Source organism: Mixophyes fleayi, chromosome 5 (assembly GCF_038048845.1).
Source record: "Mixophyes fleayi isolate aMixFle1 chromosome 5, aMixFle1.hap1, whole genome shotgun sequence".
Lineage (NCBI taxonomy): Eukaryota > Metazoa > Chordata > Amphibia > Anura > Limnodynastidae > Mixophyes > Mixophyes fleayi.
In genome coordinates this window covers 217,853,379-217,876,782 of record NC_134406.1, presented here as the reverse complement: position 1 = coordinate 217,876,782, position 23,404 = coordinate 217,853,379, and the positions used below count along the sequence as shown (strand labels likewise).

General features: G+C 37.1%; 1 protein-coding gene across 1 annotated transcript in view; it reads right to left on the bottom strand.

The window, feature by feature from the left end:
* The window catches only part of MEP1B (meprin A subunit beta), a 35,425-nt gene extending 12,919 nt beyond the window's left edge, over positions 1 to 22,506 (bottom strand). Inside the window, exons 1-11 of the mRNA XM_075214414.1 lie at positions 22,458 to 22,506; positions 21,638 to 21,688; positions 21,508 to 21,548; positions 13,926 to 14,004; positions 12,575 to 12,692; positions 10,626 to 10,804; positions 8,572 to 8,790; positions 7,577 to 7,729; positions 6,461 to 6,676; positions 2,437 to 2,892; positions 164 to 346 (exon numbers count right to left, since the gene is read on the bottom strand). Coding sequence (XP_075070515.1) covers positions 164 to 346; positions 2,437 to 2,892; positions 6,461 to 6,676; positions 7,577 to 7,729; positions 8,572 to 8,790; positions 10,626 to 10,804; positions 12,575 to 12,692; positions 13,926 to 14,004; positions 21,508 to 21,548; positions 21,638 to 21,688; positions 22,458 to 22,506 — 1,744 coding nt within the window. The remainder of the gene's footprint in view (positions 1 to 163; positions 347 to 2,436; positions 2,893 to 6,460; positions 6,677 to 7,576; positions 7,730 to 8,571; positions 8,791 to 10,625; positions 10,805 to 12,574; positions 12,693 to 13,925; positions 14,005 to 21,507; positions 21,549 to 21,637; positions 21,689 to 22,457) is intronic.
* Between the last annotated feature and the right edge of the window lie 898 nt (positions 22,507 to 23,404).

Here is a 23,404-nt window from a genome sequence, read left to right as displayed (position 1 = left end):
TACATACAAGAAGACTGGATATTGTACAGGCCTTAATTAACCTTGGTTAACTCCAGGGAAAATTAGCAATTAGTTTGGTTTTTAACGTAACACATATAGTACTTTATCACATTTCTCCGGTGTTATTGTGTCATTTGCAATGTACTATAATTACGTCACTTACCATCCACTGATAAAAGAAGGAATGCATCACCCCCTTTGAGAAAATCTCTGCTGTTAGTTCTGTCATGGGTGATGTATGCAGAGGTTCCAAGTCCTGGTCCACGTAAAAACTGTGTTCCATTAGGGAAGGTAGCAGCGTTTCCAACTATAGCGGGTTTATCCCAGAAATAATTGTTGTTGTCACCTAGAATAAACAAAGAAGTTTGCTAGAAATTTCAGTGCATAATATGGAACTTGGCTTAAATCGTTTTACACTTTGGAATAAAGACAGGGTCATAAATTTTTAGTTTGGTTGGTGTTCATGAAGAAAATGGAAAGTATAAAGTTCTACTTGACTTCTATCTGGCTTTACTACAATCTGGTGAGTTCCCCTGATGACTCCAACAATGCTGTAAATGATTCTCCTCTGGAAAGTTTCTAGACGGAGAGTTCATCAGCAACAATGCTGTCTGCAATTGTGGGCACACCAGCTTTTTTTTAAATTGAATAGCATATAAATTAGTTACACCTAAGGCAGGGGGACAACTTCCCTCCCAAACCTGTACAATGTAAAGTATCTTGGGCCACATGACCTGCAGATGCACAGTTCATGGCAATGTTTAAGAATCAAGACACTGGCAGTGGATGCTCCCTGGCCTTTCTGATTGGGTTATATTATAAACATGATTGGAACGGATGGGGAGTTTTCTCCTCTTGTCTCACCATGGGTGTTGCCATGAACTGTATAGCTGCCCAGCAACCAGGTACAATGGTGTCTGTCATACCCAGTATACAGCTACACACATGCTGGTTGTTGGATGGTGCATTCTTTACATTAAACTTCCGTTTATTACATACAATATTGAAATACTGGTTTAACCTACATTATGGCTACAATTATTCTTGAGAGTGAGAGGACAATGGGACTGTCTTTATTATACTTATCACTTTTGAGTGTTTAAAACTTTTTTTTTTTTTGTGCCAGAAATGATTCTTCTCTGGTAGGTGTGAAATTCATCCCAGTAAAAGTACTGGTTGAGAGGCAACCTCTGCCAGCTATGAGTTGGTGCACAATTCAAGTGGTTTTGGGGAGTAAAAAACTGTCCGTGCGCCCCTCTGGACAGCAAGAAACACCCGTAACAATGTGCCTACTCCACCCCTTTGTCTCATTTTAATAATCTCACACCACAAAATCAAATATTTTTTTTGTGCTGCTCCCCAAGCCTGGCACACAGTTTCACCTACTCCATACTTGGCAAGGAACTTCCTCACTCCACCTAGGCACACCGGTGCAAACTGAAACCCAAACATGATTTTGTGCCGTGCCGCTGCGGTTGTTTGCTTTGTAAGTGACGCTCAGTGAATTGACGTGTGCTTGAGGTAGGCATAGCCAAGGACACTCCTATCGCTTTCAGATAATTACTTATATATTGTAAATGTTATGATTCAAAAGGACACAGGTTGATTTGAATGCACATAAGTGTTATCATGATTTAGATAATATTTTTATAGTCTTGGATAATTAACTCAATAGTATTAATAAGGATGTTACTTATGGTTTGACAACATCTCTATTAATATTGCATGTTGTATAGTGTCTTTGATTTCCTCTAAACTGTAACTAACCCTCCAAAAATATAAATAAAATATTATCTGTCTTAAATGTCATAATGACTTGTGTTACCTGGAAAATCATTGCTTACTGAACTCTGCTATAGTTCTGTGGAAGTTCTTCCCACCTCAAAAAACACTCATTTATGAACTGAAAAAAGTGATGATCCGCAATAGTTCCTCATGTACGTAAGTTTGCCTAATTGTCCAGCTAGCTCATTTAACGGTTCATGTTCACTTGACGATTTTTGGAAGCAACCTATAAAATCGATCTGCACGTTTGTGGGTTGACTGATATCCCAGAAAATGCACATTAGGAGAAAGGTAAAAAGGTAACATCAAAGTCTAACTGACGTCCACTTTAGGACCATTACTTTATTACATTAAACTTTTACTTTTAATTGTTTTTTAAAATACAACATGACTGTTTTTAAGGGAGACACAACCTTCAACTAGAAGCTGCAAAATGTGTCTTGTTACAGGTGTAGATCTTTGGGACCTCCGAAAAACATTTATATAATATTAGGTTGTCTTTGCATTCAGAGTATATAGCACATTACAGCTCCCCTTTAGAAACATCAATATATCAGCCCCCATTCTACAAAACTAAATCAGAACATCTGTAAAATGTGTAAATTTAGCAGACTTTAGTAAATCTCTAACCTTTTCTATAACACAACTTACTTGTCAAGCGAAAGGGATCTGTTGTAATGCTCCTCAGATTTGACATGCGCTTCCGAATATCTGGGTTTTGGTCCATGAGTACCATTGTCGCCTGTCTGAGAGAACAGGGCCATTGCAGGCTGTTGTCATTCTCTCCAGAGATTATATGGAAATATATTCCCATGTCATAGATCTTCTCTTCAGTATCACCGGCTGTAAGTTGTACTTGAACAGCATACCCATCTTTGGAATAATACGGTGGACTGTAAAGCCTCCTAGTGCCACTATTGAGCTGGTTAGTAAAGTTTCTGATGTGCCACACATGGTGTGGGCACTTTGCTTCTGATAAATTGATGTCATCCACTGAAAATCCTCCGTTGGAGGATCCACTGCCTTTAACTCCTTGAAAGACTACACGAAACTTGTAGGTTACAGATAGAGATACATGGTACAATTGCCAGTAGTCTGCTGGTTGGCCTGGAAAAGCATGTTATGAATAGAAAAAAATATATTAAAAATTACAATCATTATCCTTGATAGGTTTTAATTTTAAATATATTTGTATTTGCTGGAGTTGGCCATTTAGTCATTGATTTACCTAAACCTTACACCCTGCCAGTGTTAATTAAAAGTTTACCTTTAAAAATCTAGAAATACCATTGTGGAGCCCTCTCAAGAACGTAGACCAGATAAATGTAATTGGTAAAGTGAAATAAATTAACAAGAGTGATAAAATCTGCAGGAGATGCCACAATTTCTTCATGAGTTAAGCTATAAAACTCAGACTGAAGTATTTGACTCATGTGTTCAATCTCTGCAATAGAAAATTCCAAAGGTCAACTGATGTATAAATGAGAGATGTTTCTTCCTAATCACAGACTGATATCTGGAGGAACATTTATTTGGAGACTTAAGAAAATATTGAGCCCTTTGCTTGATGCTGAAAATGTTTACATATTCAATGTCTGCCATTGTTCAGAATCACAGACAGACATTAACTTCATGCTATGAGATCCCGTATTACATCTGTGAAATGCCTGACAGTCATATTAACCGCTAACAACTTGGTTTCGATATTCACTAAAAGCCTGTATATGTATGTTCACAATGAACAATATATCTGTGCTTTTGTTAATTAACAGTTAGTTTTGTACATTTAAAATATATTTTATCCATGCATGGTTTGAAATAAATTGTTATTGCTATTAGATTCAACGATAGTTACCAATTATTGAGTGCAAGAGCCGCCAATTTCTCCCTTACCCTTTGGCATTTTTATGTGGAGGTCACACAGTCTTCAGATTTGGCAGCTGCTCACACTTAATTAGTTATTTTCTCACTAACAGTGACAAGGGTTTTGAAGTGTGTTTTTTTTATTTTTTTTTTATTTTTTTTTTAAAAACCCAAAAAAAAAACCCCCTGTTAACTAATCAGTCCCGTTCTTGCCATATAACACCTGTTCTCCATTCCCTTCACTGGCTGCCTGTAAGATTGTATATCTGAATAAATGTTGGCTTATTGACATACAAAGCCCTACATAAACAGAAACTTCAATTCTGTTGACTGAAAGTAATATTTTATTTCTATTCTTGAGAAATATCTTACGTTTAAGAATTCCTGACTAAAATATGTTTGAAACAAAAGAGTACCCCACCAGGTCATAAACTCATTTAGACTTTCTAGCTCACCTCTCCAGTGAGGTCACCAGGAGGGGGAGCAAACAGGGGAACGAGAGTGTTCTTAAAAATCATGAAAAACTGTAAAACATTGTCATATTTCTGGGGATCAGTCTACTACTAAGAAGCTCCACTTGGCATTTCCTGCTGCAGAGTACATGATCATATGTGAGTGTGCTGTTTTCTGTTTTTATTTCAGTTTATTTGTAAGAACTGTTTTGCAATCATATGCTCTGTTATTTGTTATACTTTTTTAATATACATTAAGCATTGTGACTTGATCACATTACAATCCATTTTATAATATTAGAACATTCTGTCTTTGTGCTAGATAAGTTCACTTAGCTATAAACACTACATAAACAGATATAAGGAATTGTTTGATTTACAATAGCTAATTAAATTGTGAGTGCATTGTGAGATAAGTCAGGGAGTAACCGAAGATTTCCTTTTAAAGTGTCAGTTCAACAAATCTTGCTGGTGGCAAAACTGGATTGATAATTGAGTGTGAGATATCATGACATTACACTTGTCATGAGTAAAACTAGAGACATAAACAGTATTTGAATGCTCATATAAATCATTAACCTGTGTCAAGCATTAAGCAATTATATATTTGCTTCCTGGTGAGAATCTGTTATAAATTATGCTGTCTGATTTATTTAGATGTAGATCAAACAATGTTTAGAACTTTCCATGCCTGCACTGTAAAGCTGGGTACACACTACACAGTTTTCATCCAATAATTGGCTAATCAGCCGACATACGACCGCTCGTTCAAAAGTCGGGTCAGTGTGTGCAGTGACACGATGGTCGAAAGTCTCCCCAAATGGACGATTGTCGCCTCATTTGGTTGGTCGTACCGTTTAAATATTTTCGTTCCAATCTCGTTTCCGTTGTGTAGTGTGTATAAACTTCCGACCGATCCACAACAGTGAGTACGAAATTAGTCATTGCTCACGACAACATGGCTGTAAAAAGTTGCTAAAGGGACGTCCACTCTTCTCTTTATCGTCCTAAACAAGGCTAGTGTGTATGCAGTACATGGACCGAGCGATCGGACCATCGATCGCATGTAAAATCTCTCGGCATAAAAAGTTGGTCGAAATTTCTGTAGTGTGTACCCAGCTTAAGGCAGCATTAGTAATCATAATAACATTAAGAATTATTTAGCTAAAATTAGCTACATATAGTGTACTTGATTAAAATATAATTATTTTCAAGTCTACTTAAAGTTGTATTTTTATTGATACTTAACATAATCGTGGACCTCATTTAGACATGGCAAACATGAACTGGGGGAGGGGGGTATTGTTCATGCAAAAACTGTATTAATTTGAGAGTGTGATTTGTTAAACTGACACTTCATTATTAAACTCAAGCACCACTTAGAGTTCATAATAATTTGGCAACTAGCTCTTGACTGATTTTTTTTAATTTTTTTTATTAAAGTAGCTATTCAAATTGTATGTTATTTGTAGTGGTTTGTTTTGTAGGTTGATTTAATGTGGCACTTATATGCAGCTATCACCTTGGCTCATAAACTCAGTTATTTGAGCTATCTTGCATTAAAATATGTCACAAAGAGTTTTAATTAACACGTGACAATAAACAAGTCCTAGGGGTAATTGTATCAAGCTGCAGATTTGAAAAGTGGAGATGTTGTCTATAGCAACCAATCAGATTCTAGTTATAATTTTGTAGAATGTACTAAATAAATGATAACTAGAATCTGATTGGTTGCTATAGACAACATCTCCACTTTTCCAACTCGACGGAAATTTGCTGTGATACTTTTACCCCCTAGAGCACATTTATGAAACTGAGTGCATTAGAAAATGGTGTTATTACCTATACTACAGCTGTAACTGTCATTTTCTAGTACAGTTTAAAAAATTAAATGACCCTTCTGTTTGATATTAGTTACAAAGCACCACTTAGCGGTGAACCATTTTATAAAAGTCTCTGAAGTGTGTCTTGCAGCAATGTTGTCTATAATTATAAGCAACTGATTCATATAAAACATGAAAATAAACCAAATAGGATATATGAACTTAATTTCATATAGAAACTGTACGAGTTAGACAGCAGAAGCCTCACATCACTATAATGGGGAACATTCAATTCAGCGAGATGTCTCTCGAACAGTCCGAAGAGACACATTGATAATGGTGGTAGCTTAAGAGAAAAGCCTGGTGACCACGTAATTATGCCACCATGGACTTGCTACAAAAAGTCCTGTGGATGTCAATAGGTCAGTTAAAGTAAAAATCAGTACGGGAACCCATGTACTGTGTGTGTCTCTTGCAGGAAAAAATACTATGCTACTGTTAAGTATATGTATTTCGGCAGTAATTAAAATTTGTCACCTTTGACGGTTTCGATCGATCTCAGAGTGCCATTTGGGAAGGTCTCTGTGTATTCTCTGATCAAGATGTTTAGCTGGTCACTTTCATGTCCATTATGGTAATAAAAGAATTCTAGGCACTGATATCCTCTCTTTGGGTAGAAAAGTCTGCTTTCAAGTAATGCTGTGTTCCCAGTATTCAGTGTTCTGGTGCTGAAGTGCATAAAAAAGCCGCTATCTGTGAAACAGATGGAATTGTAAGAAAACGAATAAGAGAACTAATTTATCAAGGCCTGATTCAGCTGTGCCATCACAAGATATTGTATAGTATTACAGAGAAATGTGATACATTCATTGAAGGCAACTAAGTTAAACTTAAAATAAATAAATAAAAATGCAAATATAAGTAAAAAAGATGTAATGGTGAGACTTTACTGTAACATTTTACATGAATCAAGTTACATGGTGGAACAGGTCATTTCTCACTGTGCAATGTCAATCTAAATCATTTTTATGCTATATTTCTAACCTTGTCAATAATGTTCAGTGGTCACATGTTAACCAATATGTATTTGTACACGATTGTTGCATAGCTAATACATTGTTACTTTGCATCAATTGAGGATTTTTTTTATATCCTCCTATTCAATGAATTGATATTTTACTATGTTAATTTTGATGAAAATTTCTCATGCTCTTCCCTCTGCTCTGCTAGTTAAAAATAGCAAAAACTATTATAATGTTTCCAGACGAGCAGTTTATTTCTTCCCGTAATTAATAAATAACTTCTCTAATTTGGTTATTGCAGAAGGTTGATATACATTCTTCTTAGAGAAAATATATTGCATTTCTTTAAACCTTGGCCATATAAATAACTTAAAAACAGGAATTTTAAATACAAAACCTCAAGCTCAACCCCCCCTTATGTTAATAGACATAAGGGGGTGAGGGATTCAATTAGTCGCGATGTTCCTCAGAACATTGGGGCCAGGAGATTTTGACAGAAATCTTTGCTGATCTGTTCTCATGCCATAGAGGTGCGGGAAAATTGAGCGGATATTTTACCATAGTAACAGTAAAATCGCGATGTTCCTCGGAACATCATGGCTAATTGAGTTCCCTGCGTGGAGTTGCTTACCTTTGCAATTCCCCAAGTTAGTGTGATCATTACTGGGTCCAGTAGGTATCTGGAGAACATGCTCCCAATCTGCATTATCTCCTGTACCTTGTATCATTCCACAAATGTTGTTGTACTCAAAATCACACGAGTCCATGAAGCTGATGAAGTTAGCTAAACAGGGACATAAAAGTCAGATCTGTGTCATAGCCATTATAAAAATATCATCTAACAGTTAATGAAAACATTGTTAGCCCAATGTTCTATATTTCATGTTACAATGCCTATAAATTCATATCTAAATGTTTTCAGGACCTGTCAAGGCTGAAAATATTTAATTGATTTCATGCATACACAGCCGGGATGTGCGTAGTAATTCTGTTACCAAAGGTAGTAATTGAAATATATGTAAAATATAATTGTCAAAGGCTGACACATATTGACAGCATAATCACTGCTAGATCCACCAATAAGATAGAAACAGATAATAAATGAATTTAAATAAAAAGCAATTTTTTTTCAATTCAATCAGTCAGAATTTGCTGCTCCTCAGAATATGTTGTTATACAGTACTGAGCACTTTGAGAGACCTCATTCTTCACCAACGAGATCTTAGATATAATTAATGGTATTAGTCAACATAGTCGCTCAAAGTTTATACATCAGGAATATCTGAATTGTGGGCAAATAAGATAATTCTTATTAAACATTTCCAAGGACAGAAAATGGGAACTGTCCTGCAAAAATCAGGACACATGGGAGTTGTAGAAAACATACAGTATATATTACACAGAGTTTTCATTTTTTTGGTAGTATGCAATAGGTTTGCTAATAGTCTCATAGAGAAGTAAATTTAATGTCACATTGACCCACACCGTTACAACTGTGATCTAATAAATAAACATTGATGGATTACTACCCTTTGTGCTTTTTAAGCTGGGTTCAGGAGGTGAGTTCTATAGTCCCCCAGTTTTACTGGTGTTCTAAATGCATATACAGATAGGCTAAATACTTACAGCAGTTGTACAGCCGGTTCAGCTTTTCAAGGTCATAGTCGCTGAAATCCATCCTTTGTCCAATTACATCACTGAAAGCTGGTATCCGAGTTATAATAGTTGGATCACTACCAATCTGGAAGGCAGTCTTACCATAGTGCATAACAGACGTGTAGTCATAGGGTACATTTAGAGCAGTGGACCGTGTGTCATTGTATGTATTAAAATTGTTTTGCGTCCCTGTGTAAAGCAAGACATTGTCATTTGTTTAATACCAACTCATAGTAGACTGTCAATGTTCATACATTCATCAGGAAACAAGGAATTGTACATCTCAGTTAACTTAATTTGTCATTAATTAAAATGAACCATACATCCCAAATAACTCACCTTGCCATTAATTAAATTATATTTGCAATGCTTGCTTTGTGTACAGTAAAAGGACACTGCTCTTGAGCACTAAAATTAAGTGTAAATCATTTTGGTTTATCTGCCATCTTGATAGTCGATTGAATTTGTCAGGTTTTAAAATGTGTTTTCATATGACGTATCATGGGCTATGCAATATGCATATTTTTACATACGAAATCCTGGGGAGGATACTCTTAGGCCTTAGGCCTAATATCCTTTGATCACTTATTGCTTTTATTGAAATACAGCCTCAAATCATATTGAAAGTTATACAGCACAAAGGACTGGAATTTAAAGAATACTATTTACAACAAGTACTGAATTTTTGGTTTGTGTTTCTGGTCACTTGGTCTTTTCTTTTGAAAGAAAGAAGGACACATTTAAACATTCTTCGTATCAATTATTTACATCGTTGTGACATGTATTGCATATGACAGTTTGTCCTTAGCGCAATGTTTATGTCTTATTGTTTGTTTTAAGCGCAACTGTTTTTTACTGATCTGTGGATCAAAGTTTAGAAATAAACTCTAAAAGGCTGCTTAAGACTAATTTCTGCCTGATTCGCTATATTAGCATCAGTACAACTCCTACATTTAGGAATTGCAGATAACCATTTTGCTTTTTGAATTCCAATGGGGCAGGGACTGATGTGAATGACAAATATTCTCTGTACAGCGCTGATGAATGGGTGGCGCTCTATTAATAAATTATAATGATATTGCTTTTGGGGCATGAATACAAATGTTTTCTGTAGTTTGTGTTCTTGGCTTTTTCCTTCTTAATGCTATTTTTTGTCATAGCTTTCATTGTTCCCCCTCAGATTCAAATCAAAATGAAGAACAAAAAAACACTAAAAATTAGGAAAAGCTGCAAATGAAAAAAGTAAACCTCAAAAAAATAAAAAACAATATGTATGTGTCCAGCACCATTGAAACTCCTGTAGCTGCATCGCAGTCATTACCGTAAATCTCTAAGTGGTTTTTACAGTTGCTCTTACAAATAGTAATTGAAAAATGATACAAAACATAAAAGGGTATAATTTGCATGGGTAAGAGAAGAATTTTGACAGGGGGGTCCAACTTTGCCTTGCACCAAAATATTAATATTCTATGTACAAATGACTGTTCTGGGAAAGTCTGTAATCCACACTGGTGTGCAAAATGAAGCCAGTGTAAATAATTGTGCAGAGACAGACTTAGCAGTGCAACGGTAAACAGTTAATCTGATCTAGCGAGGAGATTCTGTGCACCTATAATTGCCCCAGCCCTCTACAGTTGCAGATGATTTTCATTATCGGCAAATACAATGTATTTATCAGTGTAAACTTTATAAATGTTATTGTTTTGCTCCTATGTATAGCAGCCTAGAGATGTTTGTGCTGCAGTTGTAACACTAGAACCATATTGCAGACGTTATTTTACCTACGTATACCAAAATTTGCTTGTTGTATAACAAATGTATAATAGGATAATAAATATATACTACATTACAAACAGAGTAATATATACATTTTAGGATTAACACTTTCTTTTCCAACATATGACATCAGATAAAGGCATCCTGTGGCTCTCCAGAGCATAGAGTTCCACAGCAGAGGTAGTGCCACACTTTGCATAACCCTATATAGAGAGATGGCTGATAGAATGAGAAATAGGAGCTCTCACCAGACTGGATCCTGTCCCACATTATAATGACATAATCATCTCGGTCAGAACGGGACTGCTCATGCCAGAACCCCAGTGAATGGAGGAACTCATGTTGAATTGTAGCTATCCTGTCACAGTTCGCACCAAGTGACAGTTGCTGCTTTCCTCTGCGCAAGTTACCAATATATGACCAACATCTGATTTATTAAAAAAAAAAAGTGTATTTCAAAATATTGTAGCGTTAATATTAGTCTATATATAAACATTATTCTTCAAAATCTGTAAATGTTTTTGATTGTGTTTTCAAACGTATAATACATTTTAATTTAAAGGTTTGTCTTGTTCTATTACTGCATTAAAGGACCACATATAAAAAATTATAAACAAAAATATAATAAAAATATTGAATAACAGCTAGCAGCTTTTATGAATGTCACACTGTATATATAAAATAAAGGTATGTTATGTGGGAGAAGCAGTTTTGTGTTCCCCTCCATCCTATCCCATAGGTTATGATGAAAAGAAAATCTTGACTTATGTCAAACGTCATTGGACAGGATGGAGATAAACACAGACTCATCTAGCCATGGATTTTATTTTATTTTTATTTCTGAGACGCTTTTGGGTGAGGAAAGAAAGGGTCTGATGGATCTCCACTGCATTCTAACAATATTTGGTCTAGTGTTATCTGAATCTCATAGCATCTTACATGCAGGTGCGTAGCTAAAGACTTGTGGGCAAAATTTTGATGGAGCCCCCAAATGTTGTAGAATAGCCTAGAGAGGTTAAGAAGGTTGTCTATGGACTTTATAAACTTGCCGGAAGAGATGAGTTGAGCAATTGTTATCAGGCCTAGTAGTCGCTGCAATATCGCTAATTGCCTGTTAATTACTTTGTTAGATCACCAGCTAATTTATAGTGGATGGAGGTAGAAATATGTTGTATAAAGCATGATTGTTTGTTGCAAGTTTAGGGTGAGTGATGCAATTTTGCAGTTGCCAGCATTAAAAACATTTTTAATGACAAAATTAAGAAGGAAATACCTATCTTTTATATGTGTTAACAATATATGTCAGTAATTAGTACACATTGTAGCTATAGTCCACATTATCAGTTTAAAATGAAATTTCACTTCTTCAAAAATGGTTGTCTATTGTATTTAAATCTATGCTTGCATTTGATATTTTTTACAAATGTCACACTATTTCTATACATTTGTCACATTACCACCTAAAGACTTCTAAACAAATCTTCATAAACTTATACAACATCACTATTTGTGAACTCAGTCATACAACTGAAAAAATGTTTACAAAGGTAAGCCGCATTACTTTTACAGCAGAAATATGGAAAGTGTTGCAGTGGGTTAAAGCAGGACCTAATTTGTCATGTAACGCACAGAAACACAGTTAAAAGCACTTCTTTTGTACCCATATTTATTAAGGTTTAAAGATTTTTAATCTCCTCCCAGCATAATTTTTTTTATATAAGCGTCTTTTTTTTTTTTTTTTTGTATATACATTTTAAGCACTGGCTAAAATAATCATTTTCAATGATAAGTCTGGCACAAGTAGCTTGCACAATTGTAAGTTCTTGTTTAATAAAGATTTTCGGTGTAATATTGATAAATGTCCCCTTAATTTGGGTGCACCCCTCCAGGTTCTACACTAATTGGGAGAAGGAGAGCAAAACACACCTTAATAATGTGTCAATATTTTTCCAATTATACACAGTATGATTATTGTGACTTTAATGATCTTAAGTGTAGTGAACTTAATTGAATGGGATTACACATTATATAACTGCTTTATTGCACATCATCAAGTATAACTGCACAATATTTAACTATTTTATTGCACAATATATCATTGTCATTCATTGCATACTATTTGTTAAATGAAACTGTAAAACTTATTTTTGCAGTACAGATTGAGGCTGAAGAGTGTGTGTATAAAAAGTTTTCATACCCGCTTTCCTTGAACACAGAGATATAATTCGGTTCTCCCTCCCAAGGTTTGAAATCAATACATGTTTTGAGTCGATAACGTTCAAAAGCTTCTAAGACAAGGGCTTTTGCATTAATTTCTGGGAAAAAAAAATAAGCAAAATAATACCTCTCCTAATATAATTATTTATTTATACAACACTAGCATATACCACTGTATTTTACAACTGCAACTGTGTAAGAGGGTTGACATGTCCCAGGTCATTGACACTTTATATGGCAGCCGTTTGAGTCAATGCTTTACACACTTGGAATTTAGAGCACGGCAAGTCATGGCTGGGACAGAATGTTCTTATTCTACACTGATACATCCCAGCCAGAGCAAAACAGGGAAAGTGGGAATCTGTCTCGGCACTGGTCTGTGTTATGTGCTGAGTACTCAGTGGGTGAAGCATAGACTGAAAGGGCTGCTTTGTAAACGGTAATTTTAAAAGAGGCAACCCCTGTATAGGAGATTTTTTCTTCTCATTACAATGGATGAACATTATGAAAGTGGTTGGTATAAACAGGAAGCGCTGTAGTAACTTGAGTAACAACAGTGATGATGATTTTATAAATATTGGTATTTAAATTATCCAAAAACATGATAATTGGAGATTAAATTCTTTTTTTTATCAAAATACTTGATACATATTCTGGAGAAGGGACGTAATACTATAATGATTTATTTCTGATGCCTGGCCCCAAGCTGAAGTAGCTGGTAAATTAGGCTGGGTCTGGGAGGAGAGAAGGATAATAATCCCGCAGGTGACACTAAATGCCTCCGACATGTCCGATTTCCCTGAGGACACACGGCTTTGTGTCCATATTTCCCACTTATTTTCCCATAGGAATTAAATTGGGCTGAATTAAACCATCCATATTAAAGAGCAGCATTGTCATCAATTATTTAATTTAGTGTTTAGTATTAAGATTGCAGTTAAAAATAAGTGTAAACTAATGCAGAACATTGTGTCATCTTGTAAAGTATAATAAAGGAACACTAAGGCAAAGTAGACACTTGGGAAATAACCTTTTATCTCTGTAACTGTCCAGTAGTCTCAGAAACAAATTGTGAGGCTGATTATTACAAAATAAACTTGAGCAATATCTATAAATTCTCATTAGGCTCTTTAAAAATCATCTCAATCTCTGTCATATATAAAGTAAGTAACAAAAAACCACAACAGAACATGTTACAATGAAGGAACTCTGATGAGTGCAGAAGAGATGAATATAAATTACACTGAATGTGTTATTTCACCTTTATCATTAATTGTTATTGTTCTGATCAGTGAGACAACAGACAAATCTGAGAATGTTTGTAAACGTACCCAAGCTATCCTCTAGGTAGTATGGAACTGGTATTGGCCATCGGTACTGAGCTCCAATGATTGAGTTCCTTTCATTAGGCTGCATAAAAACAGAAATACAATGTACAAATTGCCTTGTTAAGGTACCATATTTTTATTCTCAGTGATTTATTGGTTTATCTGGAATTATTTTATCCAAACTTAATTCAATTTTTTTTTAGATAAGTTATAGTTGGCCACTTCTGTATAAAACAATGTGTTACAAAGTAAATTATGTATCATTGCAGTTTCAAGCTTGATGTGTAGGGAGGTATGAGTTGGTCAGGGTGTGTTCTGTCTTTGCTACACCTGGGGTTAAATGTATCAAGCTGAGCGTTTTCCGGCGGGTTTGAAAAGTGGAGATGTTGCTTATAGCAACCAATCAGATTCTAGCTGTCATTTTGTAAATATGTACTAAATAAATGATAGCTAGAATCTGGTTGGCTTTTCAAACCCACCGGAAAACTCTCAACTTGATACAGTTACCCCCTGGAGTGTGATTGTTGGTCCCCTAAAGCTTTATGTCCTTCTGGAAAAACCTGAAATGAGCAGGGCGTGGCGTATTTTTTCTGATTTCCCAATTGGGAATGTTGGCAGGTATGTCTATCTCAGGTTTTGCAGTGCTTTGCCATTGCTCACAGGACTGGAAAAGTATGAGACTACATACATCTATATTAAGCTCAGTGTAGAGAACAGTCTGCAACCAAACAGTGTGGGTCCAAGGGTGATGGGGGAGTGGGGGCTCAGAGGATACAGCTGCCACAATAGGGGCACACACAGAAGTGGCTAATTGGAAACAGAAGGATGTCCTGTTCTAGATAATTGGATCCACACTTAGTTGTCAAGTGGAATTTATGAGGTTAATGAGGAACCCAACTAAGGGGGCACCTCAGTGTTTAAAGACTGTTTAGTACCAGAAAGATGACAAAGACCATGCATTGCCCATCTGTTAAGTTGTATAACTAAGTTAGCAGCATGCCATGGTTTTGTGTTCATTTTACTTTACAATTAAATATTGGGTTGTTTATTTCTTCAAAATATCATCCTCGATGTGATAATATTCTTGACAGTGCAATGTGCTCCTCGTTTTACCGTGGCCTGGTATTTGTGTAGGGCAGCAGGATATTTAACTTAATTATCTAAAATGTTTGGTAGGAAACAGGGGATGTATAAATGTAGGATTAAACAAATGTAAGTTTAGCTGACCTTAAAAATATACTGCAGTCTGATTTCTCTAAGGTGGTAACTCAAGGCATACAGTGTTTTCATGACCAAGGCCAAACTTGCAAAGTAGATTACCCCTATTTTACTATAGGTAGACATAGGTAGATGTACTCAAGCCTATCATTTTTTGTATCTGTAGATTTGCCTGTACCTATTGGTTTCTTACCACTTATGGACAGTCCTTGTTTCTCTTTGTTTCATTGACCCCTTGTGAAACTACACATTCCAATATTATTTCTGCTGTCAAGAAGTGCTGGGAATTGACCGGCAATCTCGCTGTGGCCATTGTAAGTGACGACATTCGCACTGGAGACATTTTATACAGTCACAATTTATATCTTCTGTGCATGAAGCATGTGGGTAATGTTTGTCTGTCTGTTATATGGTAAGTCTCTATTTGCTTCTTGTCGCCCTTATACTAATGAGAATTTTTACGGCTGTCGGAATAATGACTACCACTGAATCAGATGACTATGATGTCAGAACTGATATCCGAGCAAATCCTCATTTTGCAATCTCTGGAATCACACAAGCTAGCATATCTTACAGTTCATGGTGTGACACTAGTAAAACATTATTTTCTTCTGCAGTATAAACTCACAATAATTCACCATAATAAAATAGTCAAATCATTGTCCAAATTCTATAATCTAGTAAATGGCAATTTTATTCTGAAATCTAGTAAATAGTGGTGAATTTGAGTGCTTTTTGGTGTTTTTAAAAATTGTGATTTACAAGTTATTTTGTACAAAGGGAAAAGTTATGGAAATATATTAAGTTCAGCTGCCTGTCAGCTGTGTGAGTTCACTTTTGGTGATTTTGCAAATCCCTGTTTAATACCTTCCACTGTTCTATACTTCCAATGATTTCTGCGATTTTGAGTAGTTTGTCGATTTTTGTTTTGAGTTTCTAAAAAGATTTTTATGTCGACTTTCCTTTAATATATTCAGGAATTTGAAGATCACAATGAAATGCACCAAAATGTGTGATTTTAATGGAGATTGGAGCAGATTTGTGTTAATTGAGGGACAGGTTTATTCAGATCAGGGTGGGAGTTATTTTGCCCCAGCTTGACATACATGAGATTTTTAATAATTTACATTATTGCAGATTTCGCTTTAGCTCAAAGAATTGGGAAAACATGCAACTTCAGAGCTCACATTTTAGTTTTTGTTTTTTTTTTATCTTTAAAAAAATATTTTTCTCTTTTGCATTGACTCTCCAATAGTGCTACTTTTAGTATGGTATGGTACAACAGTAATTAGATGTACATTATAGCAAAACAAGATACAAGTAGTGTGCATTTTTGCTGCTCTCTTATACAATAGTCTGGCATATTTTGGGAAAAAAATATCTCTCATCTAAGGTACTAAGACTGGGCAACTTGTGCATACTCTGCAAATTTTGAAATAAATCCCCTGGTTAACAATTCATGCTGGTAGCTGTATTTCAGCAACAGCTAATAGCCCCTAGGTTTTCTAATCCTATATATATATATATATATATATATATATATATATATATATATATATATATATATATATATATATATATATATATATTTACTAAAATGCTAGTTTGAAAAAGTGGAGGTGTTGCCTATAGCAACCAATCAGATTCTAGTTATCATTTATTTAGTACATTCTACAAAATGACAGCTAGAATCTGATTGGTTGCTATAGGCAATATCTCCACTTTTCCAAACTAGCAGTTTAGTAAATATACCCCTAAGATTTGTTTTGTTTGAATATTGACAATTCTCTAAAGTTGTGTTTTTCCCAGGTGTATTAGAACATAGTTATAAAAAGACTACTGATTAACTATGAACACATTTAGTGGAATATTAACATTCCTTCTCTGCGGTTTTATCAACTAAAATCTGCACCTGAGTATGTGACCATGTTAATTATCCATAGAGGTGAGTTGGTTCTTGTGCCTTAGTGAAGATTATTACAGTGTATTAACAGTACATAAACATTTTTTTTTAAAAAAAAATCAAAGGTCCATAAACTGATGAGATAATAAAGCAAATGGCAATAGCAGTGGGGAAGTAATGGAAACATGGTGCCAACTGGATAGATGGAGAATAAATTATATGTGCATATGTACCTGTAAACATACTGTATATACTTTTTAGTCTTGGAAAGTCCAACATGTGGCAATATATATTTTAGCTGAATTTAGTACAACTGCAAAAAAAATACATTATATCAGTGTCTATTCCTTTTCCACACCACAAATTTGTATGTGTAATCAACAATGCCTCAACCAGTCCATTCTTAATAAAGGAAGGTTTGTCTGTGAATAAGAAGAGCAATAATACTTTTATATATGGATCACTGTATCATTGTTTATCACATGTGTTCTATGTATATCAGGCTTGTGGGATAAGGTACATAATAGAGGATGGTGTATGGAGCCTTGAAATTTAGCTATTCCCCTCCATTAGGGCCTGTGCACACAACATTACTTAACTATGTTTCTCCTCTTTTTCCCCATTTGACAGGCGACAGAAGGAGAGGCAGAAGCTCACATAGAAATTACTGATCTCTGTAGCGTGACCTTGTGCAATGCACACCTTTTTCATGTTTGGTACAATATTCACTACTTCCCCCATCCCTGATTTGTGATTTGCCTTTCTAAGACCTCCATGTGCACTGCATCTATCCTCATCTTCATCTCCACCTCTCCTCCCTCTGTTAATCACTTCCCCATCATCATTCTTTCCTCCTTTCAAGCTCTTTCCACTCTCATCTGAATGCCTCTCTCATCATCCCCTTCCAACCCTTTATAATTCTTTCCCATATATTGCATCTGAAATCATATGCTCCCTCCTGTAAACATATATATGCAACCACTATGTTGAACAATCTGTTGAATTATCATTCATGAAATCATGCCCCATCATATATGTAGAGCACAGCTGTATGACATCCTGTTCAGAGAGGATGGTCAGTCCCTTCTTAGCAGTATGCATTTACTGCAGATATGACCACACATCATTCCCTCTGAGAGCAGAGCTCAGCGCGGTCTAAAGGGACCAGCGGCATAGGGCTGAGATTGGAACGTTGGTCTCAAGACATATGATTTGGGCTGTCATTGGGTCATCGCAGCCCTTCTCTTTGAGCGCTATGAAGAAGGGAGAGGAAATTAGTATGTATGTAAATGTACTACCTCTATTTAGTGTTCCATATGCAGTAGAAATGTTTATTTAAATAATGCTTGTGTGCTACATAAATATTTATCCCTGCATATGTATAGAGCTTGTTAAGTAACGGCAGTGCCTTATTTAACACATCAGGCAGTGCTCAAGAAAGAGAAGTTACTTAGGTCAGATAATTTGTATAGCAACTTACCTAAGTTTTTTTAATATTTCTTAGTTAAGTAAGGTGTCCCTAAAGGTGGTTACTGCTTTATGTTCTGTCATAGCTGATCAATTATTTATGTGGGAGGGAACAGGTATTCATATTCACTGCGTTTGACATATATTTGTTATAAGGCATAAAGGCATAACACCCCTCCAAAGGTAAATTATTATTGATCTTAGAAGTCACTCTGGATTTTCATTAACTGTATGAAAGCACATGGCCTTTGGCCTCATGCCTTTATATGGTCACTGAACTCAGTGAATTCAGATATACCTAAAATGTATACATTATCCCATACCCACCGTGATGGTCACTCCCTGGACCTAGTGTTCTCCTATCTCTGTGACATCTCCAACTTCTCCAATTCTGTCTTCCCCCTCTCGACCACAATCTCCTTTCCTTTAGCCTCTCTTTACCCCTTGCCCCACCTCAAGTCGCTTGAACACTGCCTCCCATCAACAGCATTGACCCCATCATCTTTTAGTCCTCTCTCGAACCCTTACTTGTTCCCATTTCTTCCCTATCATGTCCCAATGCTGCTGTATCTCTTTACAACACCATACTCTCTGTTGCCCTTGATACTGCAGCCCCTGTCACCCTCCTTCGTGCCCGCCAATCAAAACCCCAACCCTGGCACTCCCCTCTTACTCGTCACCTCTAAAAGTGCTCCTGCTCCTCTGAACGCCAATGGAGGAAATCCCACTCGATTGCTGACTTCACCCACTATAAATTCATCCTTTCCTCCTACTATTCTGCCCTCTCTCTTGCCAAACAAACCTATTTCACATCCCTGATCTCCTCCCTGTCCAATAAACCACGATGCCTCTTTGCTACCATTAATTCTCTACTGTATCCTCCCCACCTCCTCCCCCCTCGTCCATCACCGCTCTTGACTTTGCCACTTATTTCAAGGACAAAATTGACTCTATACACAATGATATCTGTTTTCATCAGACTTGCCTCCCCCCACCTGTCCTCTCTATCACTCACTCTGTCACCCTTGGCTCCTACCCACCTGTTACTGTGCCTGAGATCCTCTCTTCTACAACCTTTCCTCTTGATCCTGTCCCCTCCAAGATGCTCCGTTTCCTCTCTTGCAATGCCTGTTGTCACCCTGTTCCCCTCTTTAACCTGTCTCTCTCTCCACTGGTATTTTCCCCTCGGCCTTCAAGCATGCTCTCATCTCTCCTATTCTCAAGAAACCGTACCTTGAGCCATCCTCTCTCTCCAATTATCGCTCCATATCTCTGCTTCCCTTTGCTTCTAAAATTGTCTTCAATTGTCTGACCCACTTTCTCTCTTCCCACTCTCTTTTTGACCCTCTCCAGTCTGGCTTCCGTCCTCTTCACTCAACTGAAACTGCCCTCACTAAAGTAACAAATGACTTGCTCTCAGCTATTTCCAATGGTCACTTCTCCCTTCTCGTACTCCTCAACCTCACTGCTACTTTTGACATCATTGATCATTCTCTTCTCACCACCCTTCACTCCATAGATCTTGGTGAAACAGGGCTCTCATGGTTTGCCTCCTACCCCTCTGGCCACTATTTTAGTGTGTCTGTTTCTGGCACCTTCCCCCTCTTCTCCTTTCTATTGAAGTCCCACAAGCCTCTGTCCTTGGTCCTCTGCTCTTCTCTCTCTACACTACCTCTCTTGGTAAACTCATTCAATCATTTGACCTCCAATACCACCTCTATGCTGATAACATGCAAATCTATCCTTCCTCCCCTGACCTCTCTCCCATTGTTCTAACCCAGTTATCTAGCTGTCTCTCTGCTGTAACTACCTGGACGTCACAGCGCTTCCTGAAACTCATTATCTTTCCTCCTGCCAATCTTGCTATCCCTCCCAATATCTCCCTCTTGACAACATCATTCTTTCTCCTGTCACCCAAGCTCACTGCCTTGGAGTCACCCTTAATTCAGCCCTCAGGTTTACCCCTCACATCCAGTCCCTTACCAAATCCTGCCACTTTTGCCTCCGTAACATTGCGAAAATTTGTCCCTTCCTCTCTCAGGAAGCAACCAAAATCCTGGTCCATTCACTCATCATTTCTTGTCTCGACTATTGCAACCTCCTTCTCACTGGTCTTCCTCGCTCTTGCACTTCTGACCTTCAATCCATACGGAATGCTGCGACTAGGCTCATCTTCCTCTCCCACCGCACCTCTTCCTCTTCTCCTCTGGGTAAATCCCTTCATTGACTCCCTATCCATTTTAGAATTCAGTCCAAGCTCCTTACCCTCACTTACAAAGCCCTTACCAACACTTCTCCCCCTTACATCTCTGACCTTGTTTCGAGGTACATACCTACCCGGCCACTCCACTGAGCCTCTGACCTCTGCCTCAATTCACCCCTCATTACCTCCTCCCGTACTCGCCTCCCAGGCTTCTGCCGCGTTGCCCCATATCTTTGGAACTCCCTACCCCATCTGACTCGACTCTTCCCCAAACGCTCACTCAAAACTCACCTTTTCAAGCTCGCCTATCCAACCACCTCCTAACCATTATACCTATCACTTCTTCTTCCTTGTTTGCCATCTAAATTTTTTCTCCCAGTTGGTGCTACTGTCTCTCACCACCCCTCCCTTTAGAATGTAAGCCCTCGCGGGCAGGGTCCTCTCTACCTATTGTCCCACGTCTGTCTCCTGCCCTCGTATGTCCTGTCACGTCTTTTGCTGCACTCTGTGTGAGTCCCCATAACATTACTCACACTCATCTGTGATGCTGACTTGTATTAACTCATCTATTTGTCACTTGCTTCTATATAAATAAATTAATAATAATATATAAATAATGTATTATTTATGGTTCAGTGAATAATAGTACATAGTTTTACACACAGCTGTATCACAACCAGCAATAACTAGAAATGTGCAATGATAGATATTTATGGATTAGAAATCACATCTATAGTGTTTGATACAGTCTACAAAAAATGCTGAATATTTGCAGGTTTTCCACCTGTACTCACTTCAAGCTTGATGTCTCCTTCGAAAAGATCCAGACCTAATCCTTAAACAATAAGAACATTTGCTAATTTGTTTCAAGTACATTATTGAATATATTATTTTAAAATATAAAAAACAATAATTGTAATTAACCTTGGTTGATGTCAAATATGTCTCTGTCCTTTCCACCGTCCACATCTACTTCTGTGAAAAGAAAACGATTAGTTGCTTGTTATTGCCATGTTATCCATATAGCTTCCTTCAGTAGGTTATACAACAGATACACCATTTGTAAATAATGTAAACATTCACAATGGTATTGCCACTTACCTGTGTGTTCTTGGAAAGCCTGCAAAATAAGTTACATAGTTATTAAAATTGATATGCAGATATCAAATGAAATATTTTTTTTATTTATGACTGTAAAATTGTATTACTTTACTTGGCATGTGCATTATCAGTCTAATATTCAACTATAGTAAATAACGGGTCTCATTTAGAGTTGGACACATTTGCACTTCAAACGTTTGCAGAAAAAAGGCATATACAAAAATATACTTACACGTGAATATTGAATTGGACGAATCTTGCATATAATGCAAAAACATTAATATTTCTGCAAGCCAAATGTCATGCTCCCAAGTAACGCGTATATTTACACCTCACGGTAGCATAGAGTTGTGGTTTCATAGTGTTAATAGTAAATGCTAAAGTTGCAATACCCTATTTGTACATATCTAATAGTCTAATGTGGTGTCATATACACAAGAGAATTGTGTCTTGACGGTTATTAATAAATGTGAAAGTTGTCTGTGAGTGTCTGTTTGTTAGTGTTTCTGCCTGTTAGTGTGTGTCTCTTTGAGTGTGTATGCCTGTTTGTTTGAGAGTGTGTATCTGTGCATTTATCTGTCTGTGTATCAGAGTTGCCTACTCTCCAGGAGGTCTCCCAATATTCCGGTAAAGGTATGCTAACCTCCAGGATCCTGGTTGTACCTCCTGAACTGCATGTGATACCACGTCATTGCGCGTGTATACTGGTTAGCACAGGCACACTAGCCAGTATGTGCATATACACTGATCAGCCGCAACATTAAAAACCACCTGTCTAATGTAGTGTAGGTCCCCCTCGTGCCGCCAAAACAGCTCTGATCTGTCGAGGCATGGACTCCACAAGACCTCTGAAGGTGTCCTGTATGGTATCTGGCACCAACATGTTAGCAGCAGATCTTTTAAGTCCTGTAAGTTGTGAGGTGCAACACATCCTACAGATGCTCATTCAGATTGATATTTGGGGAATTTGGAGGCTAAGTCAACACCTTGAAATCTTTATCATGTTCCTCAAACCATTTCTGAACAATTTTTGCAGTGTGGCAGGGAGCATTATCCTGCTGAAAGAGGCCACTGCCTCCAGGGAATACCATTTCCATCAAGAGGTGTACTTGGTTTGCAATAATGTTTATATAGGTGGTACATGGTCTGCAACAATGTTTAGATAGTGGTACGTGTCAATGTAACAACCACATGAATGCTAGGACCCAAAGTTTCCTAGCAGAACATTGTCCAGAGCATCATACTGCCTCCGCTGACTTGCCTTCTTTCCATAGTGCACCCTGGTGCCATCTCTTTCCCAGGTAAATGACAGACATGCACCTGACCGTCCGCATGATGTAAAAGGAAACAAGATTACTCAGACCAGGTCACCATCTTCCATTGCTCCATGTTCCAGTTCAGGTGCTCACTTGCACATTTGTATGCGCTTTTGGCGGTGGGCAGAGGTGAACATGGGCACTCTGCCCAGTCTGTGGCTATGCAGCCCCATACAGAGCAAGCTGTGATGCACTGTGTGTTCTGATACCTTTCTATCATAGCTAGCATTACATTTTTCAGCAATTTGTGCTACAGTAGCTCTTCTGTGGGATT